Below are 20,023 nucleotides of genomic sequence, written 5' to 3'. Positions count from 1 at the left end.
ATATATATATATATATTCTCTTCTTCATTCTTTTTTATCTCTATTGCCTTGTTAGCTTAAGACATTTTCATTTACTTTCTCTCAGCAACAACATTTTCTTCTTCGTCCATCTTCTATTGCGAGATGTGATAATCGAACGAGACTGCAAGCTACTCGGATCTCGAGACTTCCTTGCATTTTCCAATTAATTGTTCTCCCCATTTCCTCTGACTTTCTAACCTCAGACTTTTCATGTCCCTTGTGTTTTCTTACACTGAACTTTATCAGTACAGGTATATTTCATCCAATTCTTTTTGTACTCCATTGACTTCAGGTAATTGACGCAGTCAATTAGCCTTGCCTCAATATTCATAAAGTTCCTCACTCCTGACGCATTAAGTGTTTGGTTTTTAACCCCCCCCCCCCACCTACTCCCTCCACTAGATTGTATACATAATAGACTTCATTAATGCACCTTCCCTGCATATTGGCTTCCTTTTTGCACTAAGACAGCAACACAACTTATAGCGCCTTTTTTGAAGAGATAAGACAGGAATGAGTTCACAGATGCATGCATGCATACAAACAAACTTGTGTGTGAATGAGAACTTTTGGGACTTTAACAGTAAGGTCAAACAAAGCTCGGCTGTTGTAATTTTAGTGGAGACACAATGCGATGGAGTACATGGTGAACAAAAAGGCATCCATGAGGTATTGTGCTTGGTATCTTGCAATTATTCCAGGCAGTCCCTGGAGCGTGTACTCCTCACTCTCCAACTCTCAGTAGAATTCATTCTTTTAAAATTAATCACTGTCTGAGCTGTGCTACTGCTCCCCACATCCCCTAGCTCTCTTTGTTTTATGTTCAGTGTTTAACCGAATGTTGACAATCGATGACTTTTGTTCACTGAAAGGCCTTCTCATTCCTATATTTGAGCAGAGGAAATGGCTCTGAAAGGAGGATCAGATGGGAAATGTAGAAGAGAAAAGAAGAATGGAGGGGAGGGGGAGGGACTTGCAGAGAAACTGGTGGAGGAGAGAGAGGGTGGGTCAAAAAGGAAGGTATTATGATCAAAATGTTTCATCCTTTGGAAGCAAGGTTTAGTATCATGAGCCGTCGTGTCATTGACAGGAATCCTTCGGCCTGCCTGTTTCATTTTCATTGAATATCCCATGGTATTCTTCAAGCAAGAGGAGGTCATTTCAACATGAAGCTTGTTGGCAAGTCCTCATTGAGGGTATAAGGTGGAGTACCCAAGCAGGTAAGGTCAGGTATGGGAGCATGCGCCGGAGCAGCACGTCGCTGCGTCCACTTTCCGTCGGTACTCCAGGGGCCTCCGTCTGGCCATCCCCCAGGCAGATGCCTGGCCCATCCCCATCTCCTTGAGATGCCGATCAACCTGCTGCAACCACGAGGCACGTGGTTGGCCCATTGGTCTCCTCCACTCATGAGACTCCCTCGCTGAGAATCTGGTGAGCAGGATCAGCATCAGGAAAATGAGCCACATGTCCATACAGCCACAGCTGACGCTCACGGACGGTGCAGGTAACAAATCTCATTTGAGTCTTTCACAGCAACCACTCGTTGGACACAAAGTCGGACCAGCGATAGCCAAGGATTCTCCCAAGAGACCTGGTAACAAAGGAATGAAGTCTCTGTCTCAGATCCCTGATCAGAGTCGAAGTCTCACATCCAAAGAGCAAGATGAAGCAACAAGGACTTGAAGACTCGGACTTTCGTCCTCCCGCACAGGTACCGGCAGCGCCACACCCCATGATCCAGTGAATCCATGACTTTCCAGGCCTGACCCAGACGTCTGTTGACCTCTGACTCACAGCCAGCAGAGACATGAATATCACAGCCAAGGTAAGTGAATCTCTCCGTGGCCTCAACATCCTCACCACAAACAGGCACAAACAGGATAGCAGCACCCAAGATGTCATTAAAAGCCTGGATCTTAGTTTTGACCCAGGAAACCCATAATCCCAGTGGCTCCGACTCCTCATTCAGCACCTCAAGGGCCCCCAAAAGGATGTCTAAAGTCTCCGTAAAGATGACTGCATCATCTGCGAAATCAGGGTCAAAGATCTCGACATTCCCAAATGATGCACCACAGCTTGATCTCTCCGACATCTTCCCCAGAATCCAGTCCATACAAGTGCTGAAAAGTGTGGGGTTGGGGGGGGGCAGTACACACCCCTGATGAACTCCAGTAACAACTGGAAACAAGTCAGAGATAGTATCACCACATCTCACAGCACTCTCAGTCCCATAGTGGAGTGCAGACATCAAATCGATCAGTTTTGGTGGCACCTCACGAAGACCAAGAATCCTCCAGAGGGCATCCAGCTTCACTGAATCAAACGCTTTACAGATATCAACATAGCCTGCAAGCAGCCCCTGCCGAAACTCTCTTCTGCGTTCGGTGAGGACCCAAAGAGCAAGGATACGGTCAATCGTTGACCTCTTTGGTGTAAAGCCTGACTGCTCTGGACGCTGGTGCTCAAGCAGATGGTGGTGAACCCTATCAAGAATTATCCGAGCAAAGACCTTGCCCGGCACTGAGAGCAGTGTCACCCCTCGGTAGTTGTAGCAGCCTTGGCGATCACTCTTCCATTTCCAGAGAGGGACAACAAGGCCCCTCTTCCAGTCAGTTGGGATGATGCCTGTGTTCCCGGCAGAGCACAGAACTGCATGCAACGACACGAGTGCAGCATTTCCACCAGCCTTGAGAAGTTCAGCTTGAATGCCACAGATCCCATGTATGTCGCTTAACACTGCAGAATACAAATCGCCTTTTTAGCACTTTCAAAAATGTTACGTTTAGCTTGAGTTGGACAAAATATTATGGCATCTTCGGTCATCTCAACCAATCAAATTAGCCGCATGCAAACCCTGCCCATGTCCTTGTTTCTCAAGACTGTGCAGGGTAAGGTGTTCTGTGAACTCTCTACTTTTAAATGTATTTTGACTCCAATTCTGCAAGACACTTGCAGTGGAAAATGGAGGCGTTGTGAAATGCACTTTGCAGTAAAACCTAAAGGTTGAAAAAGCACAATTCTAAAGCTGATGTCATTATTTGTTTTTAGGTTTTGGTCCTTCGTTGTTGCATTCAGTGTTTGTATGCTGTTGCTTTGAGATACATAGCTCAGAGTAATACATGTGTATACAAATATATTGTTGTGGTTGACCAAATTCGCAAACCACCATTCAGGTCCCTTAGGTGAGATATCTCGGTAAGTATATGTGTAGTTAGGCCCAAACCCGTGGTCTAGAGGGAATAAATGTCATTTATGCGGGCTGCGACTCTTCAGGATAGCCGTTTTTCTTTTACTATCTTTATTTTGGACCAACCGCCATTGTTACCACCACCAACCACGTCTCAACAGTCATCACAACATCAACCACCCACCACAACGCCGCTTCACCACAACAGCCACGACCTTTACCGTCACACCTCGCAACCGTCGCATCGCCACCGTTCTTGCGCCGCTTGTGGGTACCGGTATTGGACTCGTGCAGGGCGCGCGCCGAACAGCGTGTACAAAACCACGGACTTTCCGCAGAAAAACGGATCAAAAACGACTCACGCCCACTTTTGTTCCGTCCAATCGGTAAGCGAGGGGCGATTTGGCCCCGCCTCCAGGGCGTTGGAGGGCGGTCGCTATATGCAAATTCATGGATCAAAAAGCATTCACGCCCACTTTTCCTCGGGCCAATGGGGAGCGAGGTGAAAGGTCGAAGGCAGGGGGTCAAAGGCGAAGCCACGGGGCTTATATAAGCGGCTGCGTTCGTCAGAAAGGGGGTGTGCGTTGGAAAGAGTGAGTTCGGAGTTCAAGAGAGTCGTCGGTGGAGCTGGAAGGAAGTTGCGCGTTGGAACGAAGAGTGCAGTTGGGAGTTCGCGGAGTCGGAGTGAAGAGGACGGAGCTGTGGAGAGGCGGCGGCGGCGAAGGCAGACGAGGGGGTGCTCGCGTCGGTGCCGGGAGCTGCACACCAGAGAGGCCAGCAACGCGACCGAGGTGGAGGAGGAGACGCTCGCCGCGGGACCGGAGACAGGGTTATATCCTCCTTTCCCCGAGCATCAGCAACCCCCCTCCTGTTTCCCCCCCGCGCTGAGATAGTGCGACAAAAGGGGGCCCCCTTCCCACCCCATGCCGGACACTGTCCGCGAGGCCCGCGGAGTTGAGGCACCACCGCCGCTCCGCGTCTCATCATCAGACGGGTAGGCCCGACACGGTCTCGGCCCCAGGCCCGCCTACCCCCTCATCCTGGAGGGTGGTTCTCTTTTCTTTTGCTTTGGGAATGTGTGTTGTCGGCGCTGTCTGTGAAGTAAAATTGTATAAGTGTTGCCGTGTGCTCGGCAGTCGGATAGCTCTGCATTGTGTCTTCGCTTTTACATTTGCTTTTTGTGTAAAATTGCATTGTGTTTCTTCTTCTTTTCTATGTGCTTTTGGTGGAATTGTATATGTGTGCTTTCCGTTCATCGCGAATAAATGTGCTTTATGTTGAACTGTTTTCCCGCTTCGCTTCGTCATTTCTTTCATTGAATCCTCATCTTGCTTCACGTAAAGGGTTGGTAGTGGGCTGAATACGCCCGATAATTAATCGAACCGTCGAGGCCGACGATAACACCGCTCGGTTATCCCGATAGTACGGAACGGGTCGCTTAAGTGGCCCGTGTCCGAAGTCGACCTGCGGCGAGGTGCGATCGCCCGGTCTACCCTCCGTGTGGGTACTTAGGTAGGTCGAATTTGGCGAGCAACCCTATCCCACGCGGGGGCCGATTGGCTCGATCGCGGTGAGACCGAAAGGTCCACCCGTGACTGGTTCCCGGCGTTAGTCCGAGAGGGTCACGACTGGATTGTCCGTCCGGTGGGCGACGTGCCGCGATTCGAGTTACGTGGCCGTCAGCACGCCGGCGGGCGCGAATCAGTAACAATATGTATGTGTGTGTGTGTGTGTGTGTGTGTGTGTGTGTGTGTGTGTGTGTGTGTGTGTGTGTTTGTGTGTGTGTGTGTGTGTGTGTGTGTGTGTGTGTGTGTGTGTGTGTGTGTGTGTGTGTGTGTGTGTGTATATATATATATATATATATTTTGTTCAGGGACCGTATTGCACTCCCTGACACCAAAGGGTTGCGGACCTGGGGTCGGCAGCGAAGACCACGAGGGGGGAACTACCTTGGGTTCCCACCAGACTCTCTGGAATCATAGGCTGTCGCACGTGAATAACTTTGTGACACGGCGGATCACAAATCGACCATAAACGCCAATCACTCGACACATGACTTAGGGTCCTCCGTCTAATGAATACCGTTTACCTAAAGGTCACGTGATCTAATTACCGGGGAACTACAAAGCATTTATTTACAATCAAGTGAGGAAAAGTATGTTGCACATTGAATGGAGTTTATTTTTATGCACAGCAGAGAATAGCAAGGAATTTGTGGGGTGCAGCAAAAGACAAGCAATCTTACAAAAGCAGACATGGAGCAGAGTTATCCCATTATATCTTCGACAATCTTAATTTATGCTTGGACAGGTGCGCGCGCGCTCTCTCTCTCTCTCTCTCTCTCTCTCTCTCTCTCTCTCTCTCTCTCTCTCTCTCTCTCTCTCTCTCTCTCTCTCTCTCTCTCTCGCTCTCGCTCTCGCTCTCGCTCTCGCTCTCGCTCTCGCTCTCGCTCTCGCTCTCGCTCTCGCTCGCTCTCTCGCTCTCTCTCTCTCGCTCTCTGTCTCTCGCTCTCTGTCTCTCTGTCTCTGTCTCTGTCTCTCTCTGTCTCTCTCTCTGTCTCTCTCTCTCTCTCTCTCTCTCTCTCTCTCTCTGTCTCTGTCTCTGTCTCTGTCTCTGTCTCTGTCTCTCTCTCTCACAAACCGAGGAAGATTAGATAGTCAGAGAGAAAGAAAGCAGGTGAGGATAAACGACCTCTCAATACCTGGTGCAGTCGGCAGACCAACGCAACCTAGAACGCTTAGGAAGAGGTAGTTGGGAGGAATACTGGTAGTGTCTGAGGTGTGGGGAGTGAGAGATGTGGTGTAGTGCAACGTGGGGGGGGGGGGGTGCTGTGTTGTGCCAGACGAAAATGGGATTCCGAGTCGGTGATGATGCTCTTTGTGCCTCCAAAGAAGATGGAATAGAGGGTGGATGGAGAAAGAGGAGAACAGATGCGTAAGGAGAAAGATTCCAAACCTAGCTGTGTAAAGGTCTGCATGTGTAGTGTGTACCTCCGTGGGACGCTCCGCCTGAGCGTTCCCACATCATGATATGGTGCCTTATCTCCTGCTTAATTACTTTGCCGGGGCTCATAGCAACATGCGCTCCGCACTGGTCCGTCTGGCTGCACAGGGGTAGCGGAATGTTGACAGCACGGCAGGGAATCTCGGCAGTCGCCCCAGATCAGGCTCTCAAGAAGAAGCATGTCCTGGCAATCGCATACCAATTGTGAGACAGGGAGCAAAGCGAAGAGGCGAGAGGTGAGCGAAGAGCCAGCAAAGAGAAATAACGGCTCCGCGCTCCCCCTTTTATAAGCCCCGGGCAAAGGGTGGGGTGATGACTGGAAAGTGATGTGCTGTGACCCGAATCCTCCTTCTCTATTGGGCCACAGCGGTCCTAGCCACGCCTTGCCTGGCTCTGGGACCAGAAACCGTCTCAGTTTCCCACCCGCTTTGGAACGGGTTGGAGCTCCTGACTCAACATAGGGCATCCTCCCTGAGCCGGCACCCTGGCCCTGAATGCGCTCCAGGTGCAGTCTGAATGTCGAATGGCAACGGACTTTCCCCATCACCCACGGGCCCCTCATGAGCCAAAATGCACACCCGGGCCCCAAACCAAACTCCCGGATCACCCTTCCTGTGACCCTCCTCGTTGCCCCTGGTCCCGCCGTGGCCCAGCATCTGGATGAGGGCTGTATCAATCCCACATGCTCACCCGGTACGTCCCCGGTGAGATGCGGTCGAGCTATTAACGTCTGTTGCTTGGTAAAGCATCATGCGGTGCCGAGGACAATCCGAGTCGTGCAGTATTCCTCCAAATAGAGTGGCGAATTGTAGCGATCCAGAGGTACGAAGGGGGTGCGGAAATATTTTTCCCTTGTGCGGGAGGCGTTTGTGGTTGAAGTGGTGAGGTTTGTTGAACGAGGTGCAAAGTAAGGTGAGGTGCCGGTTGGGAATTTGGATTTACGCTCAGATTTCAACGAAATAATGGTGCGCGATGAGTGGATGGTATCGTGTGTGGTGTGTAGATGTGGTGGATCTGAGCCACGGGAGGCATCGTGCTCTGCTTATTATCAATTGCCTATTGAATGGCGTCTGTGCTTGCATGCTTGTTTTGTACTATGGCTAAAAGGAAAGGGTTGGAGTAGGAATCAGAATATGAATTGGAGATAGGTACTCGACCTAACTACGATACCCACGCAATGTACTTCGTCCCGTTAACCCACGAGACATGAGGGGAGGTCGATCGACACAAAGACTAATTAAATAACTACCTGTGGGTCACTGTATGTTGGGTGTCATTGCCTTAGAGGTTTTGCAGAAGCACAACTATATATATATATATATATATATATATATATATATATATATATATATATATATATATATATATATATATATATATATATATATATAATGTTGAAGCAAAGTTCTCCAAACTGACATCGGATAATTAATCGGGATATTAATTATATATACATATAATTTTCACACCATTGATCGATATTCCGGATCTATGTGCGGCGTTTGTTCTTCGCACGCACATGGATATTTAAATTGCTTAAGATTGTGTTATTGGTTTAATTTTAGTTTTCCTGCCTATTTGGGAGTTGTACAGCAGCAGGGAGGAGATGCAATCTGTACCCCATGGTGAGTGGGAATGAATCGAGTATGTCGTTGAATACCTGCAAAATCTGCAACAAACACCTATGAGTTCACTGTGTCTCCAAGTTATTGTGGGAGGCTTTCCCACATTGTGTTGAGCACACCTGCGTTGCTTTTAAAAAGGCTCACAGTTCAGACTTAGCAAGGTGACAAGTGTCAACAGACTTGACTCCAAACAGTGGGGACATCATCAAACTTAACTCACGACGATGCGGTTTGGTTTTCTGGATCATAGAAGGAGATTAATGATACGATTGTATCCATTCAACCTAATATCGATCCTTTTTTGCTTTTGCGACAAAACGGCACTCGACTGGCCAACAAAAGCAATGTTCACTTCACAGAATGTTTCACTCATTGGTTTCACTGTGTTTCCATCAAGCCTTTCAAAAACATTGTGTTTTTCACAATTTTTGCATCTTTGTTGAGCAATATCATGATCTGAGTGGTCTTTGGTGTGGGAAGGATGAAAGACATTTGAACATGTCTGGCTTGTAAGGAAGTGCAATGGAATTTATTCTGTCCATTAAGGAGGAGTAAAGGTAACCATGAAGCACGGGAAAGGATTAAATGCAACATTTCGGGGTGAGGGGGGGGGGGGTGTGTCTGGTGGCATCTCTTGGCAGGGTTGGACGCAGTCATCGTTTTGTCAATGATAATGTGGCGCAAGCGTTACACAGAGAGATGAAATTGTCCAACCATTTCACAAAGTCTTAACGAAGGAATGCCCAATGATTATTGTCCATTCTTCACAATGCAACTTTCACCCATTGAACGTACCTGAGTGAAACATGGCTGATGTGTTTATGCTCGACCTCAGGATTGTAAAACTCACCATTTGCAAGGAGAAGCCGGAACATCTAACAAGACATTTTTCAAACTGACTGCGATCAATGAGCCACTTATCAAGTTGTTATGTATTAGGGGAAGGAACACTCAATACAGACTATAGATGGCAACTATTGTTTTCTCACCCCTTCGTTTTGTGCAAAGTTGTGAATTGTTTCACAATGGTAGCTCAGTTCACGTTGTCCAAAATCAGATTAGACAATATTTTATTAAGACCCCCCCCTCCTTGGAAAATGGGTGGGGGGGCTTATTACTGTTGGGTTTGTGTCTACAATTGGTGCCCCCCAATTTTTAGTTCACCTGGAATGTAGTTACAGGGAGCTTATGGGAAAGTTTGTTGTCCGTCCACAAATCCGTGCAACTTCGTCTCTGAAACTACACATACGATTTCAATGAAACTTTACCACAACCTTCATCACATGTGATATGACAAAGTTTGTTCACGCCATAAAAAATTGGGGTCTAAGGGGTTCTACGTGGGAGTTGCCCCCCCCCCCAAATGCATTTGCTTTCTTCCCTGAAACCACACACACACAATTCCGATGAAACTTGACCACAACCTTCATCGCCCGTGATGTACCAAAGTTTGCTCATGGCATTAAAATCAGAAATCCATCGGTATTTACTTTCTTCTCTGTGGCATATTTTGTGGGTCATCCATGCCTTCCAGTGGTTCCCTGGTTATGTTATTCAGTTGCGTGCCCAGAAGTATTCCTCCATGTTTTTAATGTACCCCAGAGTTTCTTAGACCCCCTCGGAGTACTTTTTTTTTCATGTACATGCTCTCAGCTGGTGAAGGAGCTATGACATTTTGATGACAGGCAGGTTACTTGCAGTAGGTCATTTCTGAGCCATCTGGGTTTGTAAATGGTCATCCAATATGACATGGTAATTTTGCCGATATTATCTTAAAAACCTTAGAAACCAAATCCTTGAAAAAGCAGAACCCTCCCCCCACCTCCCCTCCCCAAAACTCCGCACTCTCTCTCTCTCTGAGAGACCAGCCCAGTGTCTCCACCATTTATTCACCACTGCTTTTACTACGGCTTGTTTTTCTCAATGAAGTATCATTTTATTTGATGTTGAATGCCAACATCACAACTGACATGCAAATGTATGAAGAGAAAATTGGCTTTAATTAGTTACACAACGAAATCTCAACACAGAAGGAGGCAAATAGGCTCTTCATACCCGTGCGATATCCATGCCCCCTCTTCCCCTTCCACCCAATGTACAAGCACACTCAACCTCCACAACACCAACCCACACCACACACTCAATCCGACTCATCATCTCGATGGAAAGGTGAACAGCGGGGGGAGGCAGGTGTGAAAAGGTACATCGTAGATAGGTCTTCAACAATCAGAACATATGCCATATGGGGAAAATAAAATCAAAAAAATTTCGGTGGAGGGGAGGTTGAAAGGGCAACTCGGAGAGGGGCGAATTAACACAAACAAGTTCGCATACACTTATACATCACCCAAGATTCAGAATCAATAGCTCAAGATACCCATACAATGCAAGCACAACCACAACATTCACCCAATGCCCACAGATCACTCAGTTTGCTTCTGGTTTACCTTTCATTTTCTGCCTATATGCATGACGAACTGCATGATTATGGTGAGAGAATACCCTCATTACATTTGTATCTGTTACCAACCAATAATGAGAGGTGGAGCTTACGTGCGAGTTTAACCCACGCTTACTTAACTCACAGGTTGACTGTCAACCTCTGGTCTCAGTAAATATCATTCTGTCGAACCAGGAGGAGCAAAAATGATTCCTCACCAATGAGAAGTTTACCAAACTCACACAAGGATAATATACACAAGAAACTTTGGTGCAGGAGGAGGTCATTCGGCCCATCATGACTGCACTGCACAAACCCCAGTATCCATCACACATCCACACACAACCTACCCACAAGTCCTACCAATATCCCTTTTCCCCCCTCTATCTGCATCGCTCCTTGGTAAATGGAATTAATTCCATTTTAAACCTACGTACCTTACCTACTGCTATGACATTCCCAGGGAGACCATTCGATACATTAATGACGCTAATGACCCCTGCCTTCCTATTGTCTTAAATCACCTTTTGTTGACTCTGTCATATCACAGTCCAATCTGGTAAAAAAAAAAGTTTTCCTCCATCTATTTTTTCAGTCCTCTTCATTATTTTAAACATTTTGATCAGATCTCGGAATCATTGAGTTGATCAAGTAAAAAGTGCCGTCACCCTTAATTGTTTCCCATAGTTTAGTCGAACCATGAAATCAATCAGGTAGCTCTCCCCAAACTCCTTCAATGGCTTCTTTGTCCTTCCTTTACTCTGGCAAACAAAACTGATCTCACTTATTAAGATGAGTCCTCACCACAAATTCCTGTATGGCGTCATCGTCACCTATTAATATCCGTAAAACTACCCCCCCCCCCCCCACTGCGAGGACAACTTAAAATCAAATTAGCTTTTCCCCGTTGCTGCCTGACACTGCTTCCGCCCTGCATCTAGAACCACCCCGAGATCCTTCTCCTGTATAACATGCTTTAAATCTGCCCTATTGCATCATGTAATTCCTATTGCTATTATTCCTACCCATCCGCAGCACATTACACTTCCCAACATTGATCTTCATCTGACTCTTCTCTGCCAATAATGTGAGAACATCTAATGTTTTCCAAAAGTTTATCACACCTCTTTTTTATATCTACCTTGCTTTCCAGCTCTGTGTCATCTGTGAATCGTTGATGTATACTCTTCATCCTATCCAAATAAGGTAAATTGCAAGCAATGGCTTCGTGAGTTGTCAGATTTTTGTAACCCTGCTTGTGGCCGAAATCTGCCAAACTGCGTATTTATTTTCATCGTAAAGTGACAAGCTCGTAATATCTTTGTAAGAAAAGGTTTCACTTCAGAGTGGCCATGATCAACCTCGTGGCTTTGGGATGCTGAGATTGCGTCCAAACAAGGCTGCGATTTACTTGCCACCCAAGCATGACACGTAGCATCCTTTGCGGTTTCCACCAGCAGTCTGCTGTGGGGGCATAAATATGGGGCATAAATATGGGGGGGGGGGCTATGGGGCCATAGCGTGGGTATCGTAGTTAGGTCGAGTGCCTATCTCCAAAAACCTTGAGATTTTTGTTTAAATGGCAAACATAAATCCAGGAAGACCCAAGAAAACTTTGCATTTTAGCAGATTTGAAATGGTCAGTCCATATTGATCATTGTATTATATTAAGAAAGCGCAGCAGCGTTTGTTTGTTTTTTTTGCGACGCCTTAAGAGTTTCGGCGTTGATCGTTCACTGTTGGTTAAGTTCTATCGGGCAGTGGTGGGGAGCGTCTTAACGCTCTCTCGCACTGTCTGGTTATGGTAATGCTGTGGTGGACGATCGGCGCCGGATTGACGAAATTGTGCGGACTGCAGAGCGAATAGCTGGTAGTGGACTGGATGTGCAGTCCCTGTATAACAGTCGGGTAATTGGCCAAGCCGTTTGTATAATTCGGGACCAATATCACCCGGCAAATCCACCTTTTGAGCTTCTTCCTTCTGGGAAGCGTTATCGTTCAGTTGCAACCCGGTCCAAACGTTTCCTCAATCGTGTTTATCCAATGGCAGTACGAACGAAGAATGGGCAAAGAATGAATGATGTGTTACCTTCGCCACCAAAGGTGAAGGAGGTTATGTTTTCACCCCTGTCTGTCTGTCTGTCTGTCTGTCTGTCTGTCTGTCTGTCTGTCTGTTTGTCTGTTTGTGTACAGGATATCTCAAAAAGTTGTCGATGGATTCGGACGAAACTTGGTGGACAGGTTGGGTGTGTGACCTTGACGAATCGATTCGATTTTGGTGAAGATCCGGATCCGGATCCAACTACTCGAATTATTTAATTTTCAAAGTGATTAATTATTCACCATTGAGAGATAGGGCCAAAAACAATATGTAGCACGAGATCTCAAAAATGTAATGGGCCAGATATGTTCTCGTGGATCAGGCATTACGTGGCGGAGGTGCGCGCCCTACCGAGTGCCCTTCTAGTTTATACTTGTACTTGTATTTGTACAAGCATTTTAATTTCTGTTTTTGTCGTTATTCATCTTAAGACGTTTTTGTTTTTTCTTTTCTTTCTTTTTCTGGTGCCCAGATTTAAACAAATTTCATCGTATATTTTATACCAATGACAATAAACTTGATTCGATTTGATTTGAACTATATTGGCTTCAAACAAAGAGCTGCCACCCTGGCACGATTGCAAACTTGTGTCAATATCCTGGAACAATATCGGAGTACAATGTGACCTCTTAGCGGGTGCTTGCATGTCTGTATTTATTTCAGATGCATTTCTCGCGAATTAAGGAAAGTGACAAAGAAATGATTCATTCTAAGGAGGTGAACAACGCATAACGGGAATTGTGCAAAGTGGGCTTTTCTTTAACTGCTTTTGTCATAACAAGCTGAGCTGGAACTGGTATCGAGGAGCGAGCAAGATGGCAGATTTTACTCGAGTGTTCTGGGTTCACTCTCAAGCTTAATTTGTTTACGAACATGATGTCCTCCTACAGCTGCGTGAACCTGCACAACCAGCAGCACATGCTGCTCATGTGTGCGACGGCTTTCTACCTCATCGAGAATTACACCGACGACGTGGAGGTGGAATTTTCCGCACGCGTTGTGCAGGTACATGCATCACCTCTGCCCAAGCACCTTTATTGTCGGCGCGTTGGTCACAAACGTTGGTGTCCGGCAAACGCAGTTCCGTCGTCGACGATATCGTTTGACTTTGTGCATGTGATCGAGTGGTGCAGAGCTGTTATTTGAGCATGGCAGACATTGCCTGCTGGCTCTCATTCTTCCTGACAACACGGCCTTTACCTCATAGAATGGATGTTCTTTGCGCTTGCAAGGCATTAGCACAAAGGTTGTTTGCCCGAACCATGGGGCCATGTGACCTTAGAATGAATGGCTTATTTATTGGCTTCTCTTTTGTGTTTCTCACACTATTCTCAGTGTGAGAACCCGCTTTTCAAAAGTCAGGTTGTTGCGCGCTGTGCCACAGCCTGATGCATGCAACTAGGCCCGAAGCCTCACAACAGTATAGCCTCAATTTGCAGAATACTTCCGCTCTGTGAAGAACTAGTTCACCCCCCCCCCCCCTCTGAAGGGGCCCTGTGTTGGAGTGCATGTGACATTTTTGTTCTTTGTTTACCGTGAATAATTCGATATGGCCGAGGCATTTTCCTGCTGTCACTGCAACTTTCTCACAGACTTATTTAATTGTTGTCATGTTGCCGTGACACGGTCTAAATGGCTCGGTGCACCACGTGCCTGGGGTTGAAATACCTTTGTTTGAATTGTGATTGAATTTATCACTTCCTCTTCAGTATGTGCTTGGGAATAATTACCTTTTGCTTTTCTCGAGGTTTTGACAAAGAAGGAGTCTTCAACCCAAGATCTTCTTGTTGTTGCGATTATTGTTGTTATTGCTGCTGTTTTATTTTATCCTCATCTTCATTTTCCCTGTTCCCTTTGCCTCCAACTAGAGGCAAGTGGATTTAACCTGCAAATGATTTGTAGATTTTGATCTCTGTACATTGAACGACCTCGAGATAGTGTGCTAATAGCCTGCTCAAGATCTCTCAGAAATTTAAGTGTGTTCGTTTTTATTAATGATTATTATTCTTGTTCGTTTATTTATTTTTTCCTGCCTCCAATTAGTTAAGTGCTGTGGTGCTGTCAAATCGCGAGGAGTCGACGGCAAGTGCTGTGTACCAGAGCGTGTTGCGGGGACTCGAGCGGCTTGTTCTTTCTGGCTCTCTGCCCCGTTCCACGAACGATGTGCTCGTCAAGCTCGGCGTGGAGCGGCTATCCGCGGGCAGCCCTGCCCGCACCCTCGCCGCCCTCGGGCTTGTGCTTACATGCATGTACACAGGTGCGTTGTTCACTGCAGACTGTGCATCGTATTGCTTCGTGGGCAAGCAATGCGAGCCTTTTTGCAAAGAGCACTTCGTCCCACCTCATGTGGCAGGGAGTGAAGAGTGCACAAACAGGCTTAAGGACTTGCAGTTTATGTCACAATTGAGAGTGCAGTCAAACGTGCAGGTGATAAAGGATCGTTGTTGTGTGTGTGTTTTTTTTTAGTCCCCTCCCTTGATATGAGTGCGATGTTTGAATGCTCGACAATCTGACAACTCACACAGACTTTGGATAGTGACTCATTTTTGCTACACGGCAGGTGAGAGCAAATTTTCTGCCATGTACTTTGAAGAACTCGATAACGTTTTGGATTCAGGTTTACTCGTTTGGTATTTCCTCGTCCCTGCAACGTTTGATGCTTCACAAGCTTACGCTTCGACCTTGACAGGGTTTACTTTCTGTAATCGGGGGGAGTAAACCACCACATGCCATTTGATGGTGCATTGCTTTAATACGTTCCTTCATTTACTTTAATTTATTCATTTATTGGCACGAGCAGGGGTACCCGACGTTGCTCGGGGCAATTCTAATCCTGTTGGATTTTTGAAGAAATCAATTTTTTTCCTTGTTTATTTTTTTGTGGGAGGCCTAAAACACTGCACTCCACCCACTAAAGGAATGGGGTCGGGGATCATTTGGTATAACCTTTCGCGTTGCTACAAAGCTTAGACACTATGGAGCAATTTTTTAAAAGGAAAAATCCAACTTGTTGGTTTTTTTTCAAACATTTCAAAAAAATTTTTTTCTGTAAAAGCCTTCCTGACACTCACTGATGAACCTCTCAAGGTTTGATGAAGAACGATTTGTCACCTCTGGGAAAAATGGCGACACACACTCACAAGCATCTCTCTCATCGTCGTCGATGTGAAAAACATGGCAATTTTCCATCCACCGACAATTCCAAATCAAAACTTGACAATGACGATGACCGAAAGGGAGTGTTTGTATTGCATTAAACCCTTTTTGCATGAACAATGAACATGTCAATTGCATTTGGCACAAAAGATTGTCTAAAACGACAGCATCAAGTATGTGGACCACGCAAGAGGATGCCTGAATGAGTAAAATGAAACGAATATGAAATGGATAATTGCATTATCTTGTGATTTTTCAATACTTCACCATCTAAAACACATGTAAGGCCCTCAACAAGTCCGCACTGACAAATTTGCATCAGCTTAAACTTTGAAAATGCTGTGCGTTTCGAAGCAATAGTCTTTGGATTGTGTTTGATTGCTTGTAACAAGGGACAATAAACGATTTGCTTTCACAGAGCTTAACTTGGAAGCAAGTATTTTTCACTTTGCAAATGGCAGGTTGCTTAGAAGTCACTGCCTCGTGATTCTTGTTTTTGTTTTTCCTCGTCTTTCAAACCGACAGGCAAGGAACGATGCAGCCCAGCAAGCGAAACCAGCGTTGCATCTGGAGGCGAGGCCGAGTCTCTTATTGTGGCGATGGAGAGAGTATCAGCCTTGTTTGATAGGTACTTACCCAGAGGGAGTACATGGGTGGGGAGTGGGAATGCATCCAATATAATCCAGTAAAAGAGAAGATATAAGAAAATACAGATGCCATGTGGCTCACTTATACCTGCATCATATATCATCCTCATTCACACTATCATCAATCACCAATGATTTATACATATTCGAAAGCAGATTGTCACCATGAACTGAATGTGACTCAACATTCACATTGTTTTCTTTGATTCACTTCCATGTCAAATTTCATCTAAAGGCAGCACTTTTATCCATGCTGCGATTACACAATGGCATACTCTTTTCATAAAAGATATCCCAGGATCATTATGCCCACACTCTCAATATTGATGGGACACCTGCCATTTATTTCACAATTACAAAGATGCCATGCTCTGGGATTCAGTGGCCAATGGTGATGCCATAACAGTGGTCAAAGTGGTTTTGGTCAATTTGATTCCACTCAAGTCAAATCTAGTTCCAGAAAGTTCAAAAGCAAAAGCATTACCGGTGAGTAGAAATGAAAAAAAACACAAATGTATGATGCATATGATATTTGATATACACATATACACGTATACACATACGTACGTACAGGTAGTGGACAAAAAAATGGAAACGTCAATGTAAAGTCACTTAATAGGGTGTTGCGCCGCCATGTGTGGCCAGTACGGCCTGTATGCGCTATGGCATATAGTCCACCAGCGTCTGGAATTCTGCACCATTCTTCTATGACAAAGTCAATCAACTCACACCTGTTTGATGGAAGTGGAAAACATGATTTCAGGTATCGTTCCAGAATGGCCCATAAATGAGTAGGTTCTGATCTGGTGACTGAGGATGCCATGACATATGGATAACATCTGTGTCATGCTCATCAAAGCATTGGGTGACCACATAGGTCCCCTCTCCCCCACATCGGGGTCTCCTCTTGCAGCCATGCTTGCCATAATTATAGGCAGCCAGGCCGATGCAGCATTTTTATACATGACCCAAAGCATGCTTGGATGTTATTTGCTTCATTAAAACATGGGCTACACCTGTGTAGAAGCTGTTGCTTGGTATCCCTCATTTACCCGTTTCCAATTTTTTTTGTTCTCCACCTGTATATATGTTCTCGCGGGGTGTGCTTACACATTGTGTAAACATACGAACCATGTTTCTCCATTGTCTCGGGTCACTCGCCTGCATTTGATTTTTCATTTATTTATATTTTCCTTTACAGATGCTTTCCGATGGTTCTGTGATTTTTCCTGGTGTATCGGCTTCGACGTCCATCGGCACACAAAATTACCGTGCTTCCTCATTGTCTCGTGTCACTCACCCGCATTTTTTTCGTTTATTTATATTTTCATTCATCAATGTTGTCTTACGATTCTGTGATTTTTTTTTCCCGGTATATCGGCTTCGATATCCATTGGCACACAAAATTTCAGCTTTTTACATCACCCGGAAAGCACCAATCTTTAATATCAGTCAGTCAGTCAGTCAGTCAGTCAGTGATTAGAAGTATATAAATATATATGCATATGCATATATATATATATATATATATATATATATATATATATATATATATATATATATATATATATATATTTCACACATGCAGTTCATGAAGCCGTAAAGTACAGAAGATGTATAAAAATGAAGAGCACGGTCCGTGAAGCCGTCCATGAAGCCATGTGGCTATATACCTATTAATTACGTACTGTTTGACCATTGGTTGTAGACCACACGTACGTACTCTTGGAATGTACCTTTCACAGTGAAGCCGTGTGATTATATGTCTATCGTCCCAATAGTACGTAATTAGTAGATGTGCACGTGTACGTGGGTCGAAACGTACATTGCAATAGTATGTAATTAAGAGAGATATGTGTGTGCAGTCAGGGTGCAACTGACATTCAAGCAGTACCTAATTAAGAGACATATAGTCACACGGCTTCACGAATGGCTTCACGGACTGACAGTGCTTTTCGTTTTTAGCTCGCCTGTTCAAAGAACAGAGAGCTATAGCGATACCCCCCGGCGTGAGCGTGAAAATGTTAAAGTTTTTGTTGCAAGTTATTTCCTTTCTAATGTTTTTATCTCCCACACTATTTTTTACTGATTACAAAATACAAATACATATATTGCTTTAAAATTATTTGGATCAAACTTCACTGCACCGCTTTATAAAAAATATTATTACACTCGTCTTTTAAAAACGATAAATGTATAAACAGGCGAGCATTGGGTGGCTTTGACACCAACTATCTGGTTATATATGTGGGTAACCCTCGAATAATGCGTGTTCTGAGAACGCGTTTTCGCCACAGCGTGGATGTAATACAACAACAACCACAACAGTAACAACCGCTATGTCATGCTGAGCGAGTTGTTCGTGCTCTGTCATTCCAAGCGAGTTGTTCGTGATGAGCATGATCCCAACTGCATAAGTTCCAAAGTGCGGAGGGAGATGGTGAATGTCCTAAAATGTTACAAGGAGGTCTATGAACAGAAAATGAAGGCAGCCACTTTAGTGTCCATTATGAAGTTCTTCAAAAAACTCCCAAAGTGAATCGGCCTCCATTTCATCTTCTGAGCCGTCAACCTCAAAGGGACAGCCGAGCACACCCGAATAAGCCTGGCACAAGCAATATGTACTGTATCCAACCCCAATCATGACAACACTTCTTAAATAGTTATTCATTTTAATGGTTTTATTTGTTATATGTTTTATTTACGCATTGTTTACTACTTTTTTGAGGTTTCTATGCTGGTCTTCAACCTTCAAAGGTTGAAATCTTCCGCATTTGGAACACAACCCAGATTTTTCCATGTGAAATATTTCTTCTATAACACGTTTTCGGATAACACGGCGTTTCGCGGGAACGCATCCCCCACGTTGTACGAGGGTCTCCTGTAACTGTGTTTATCATTTGGTCAGGAATTCAATCCACACCAGACATACAGTTGCTGTCTCCAGTGGCCTATTACACATTCATTACCGATCTAAATTAAATCAACCTACCAAAAAAAGATTCTAACTTAACATGATGAGAACTCAAATTTCTGGTGAAGACATGCAACCAGGGAACAGCAAGAAGAATGGGAAAATCCGTTTGTTTTCGTTTTTGGTTAATGAGTTTCTCTCCATGACATTTGTCTTTGACTTACAATCACAAACTCCACCTCTTAGCATTGCCAAGCAACCCATTAGAGTGTAAACTATAGTATTATAACTTTTGACATCTTTCATTAAAAAATACGATACCTGTAAACTGTTACAGAGCTCATTCTGATCACTCATTATTGATTTATTAAGCTGCTTGCAGAATGCAAACATAAATCTACTTCATCCATTATATAAAGCTCTTTCACAATTTGCTTCATCAAATATATGAAGCTTGTATTTATTACTAGTCTGGGTACCCGGCGTTGCACGGGAAAAAAACTGCGTCGGGGTTCTGGCACATGTTGTGCATTGAAAACGTATGGAGTTATTGCCCTTATGGTGGTGAGCTTTTCCCAGCGGGGGTTTTTGGACATGTTGGAAATTGAAAGGCGATGGAGTTATTGGCCTCATGGTGGTTACCTTTTGCCTCCGGGATGGCAGTAGCATTGCCTGACCGCACATCCTAATATGCTCTATATAACAGGCTTTGGTGGCCTCAAAACTGCATTCGAGGCCAACGTGTGGTAGCTTCAAACCTTGCCCAGATTCTGAAGTACCTCCACCCAAAATTTGTGTGTAGGTACTTTAAAGCTCCATGGGCCAACTTTTGTTTTTTGATATTTTCGTTTATCGACATTTACTGACAGTTTTGTGACTTTTCCTGGAATATTGGCTTTGAGTTACATCAGTGTGCAAAATTTCATTCT

The 20,023-nt window shown here is 45.0% G+C and overlaps 1 protein-coding gene across 5 annotated transcripts in view; it reads left to right on the top strand.

The window, feature by feature from the left end:
* The window catches only part of HTT (huntingtin), a 637,913-nt gene that overhangs the window by 581,986 nt on the left and 35,904 nt on the right, over window positions 1–20,023 (top strand). For all 5 annotated transcript variants that reach the window (XM_085849284.1, XM_085849282.1, XM_085849286.1 and 2 more), the window contains 3 exons: window positions 13,268–13,382; window positions 14,421–14,634; window positions 16,059–16,161. In XM_085849284.1, the coding sequence (XP_085705410.1) occupies window positions 13,268–13,382; window positions 14,421–14,634; window positions 16,059–16,161 (432 nt within the window). The remainder of the gene's footprint in view (window positions 1–13,267; window positions 13,383–14,420; window positions 14,635–16,058; window positions 16,162–20,023) is intronic.

Source organism: Eptatretus burgeri, chromosome 12 (genome assembly GCF_056783735.1).
Source record: "Eptatretus burgeri isolate ZD-2024b chromosome 12, Ebu_testis_v1, whole genome shotgun sequence".
NCBI lineage: Eukaryota > Metazoa > Chordata > Myxini > Myxiniformes > Myxinidae > Eptatretus > Eptatretus burgeri.
The sequence above is the reverse complement of the archived record's forward strand: the minus strand, read 5'-3'. Positions and strand labels throughout refer to the sequence as shown.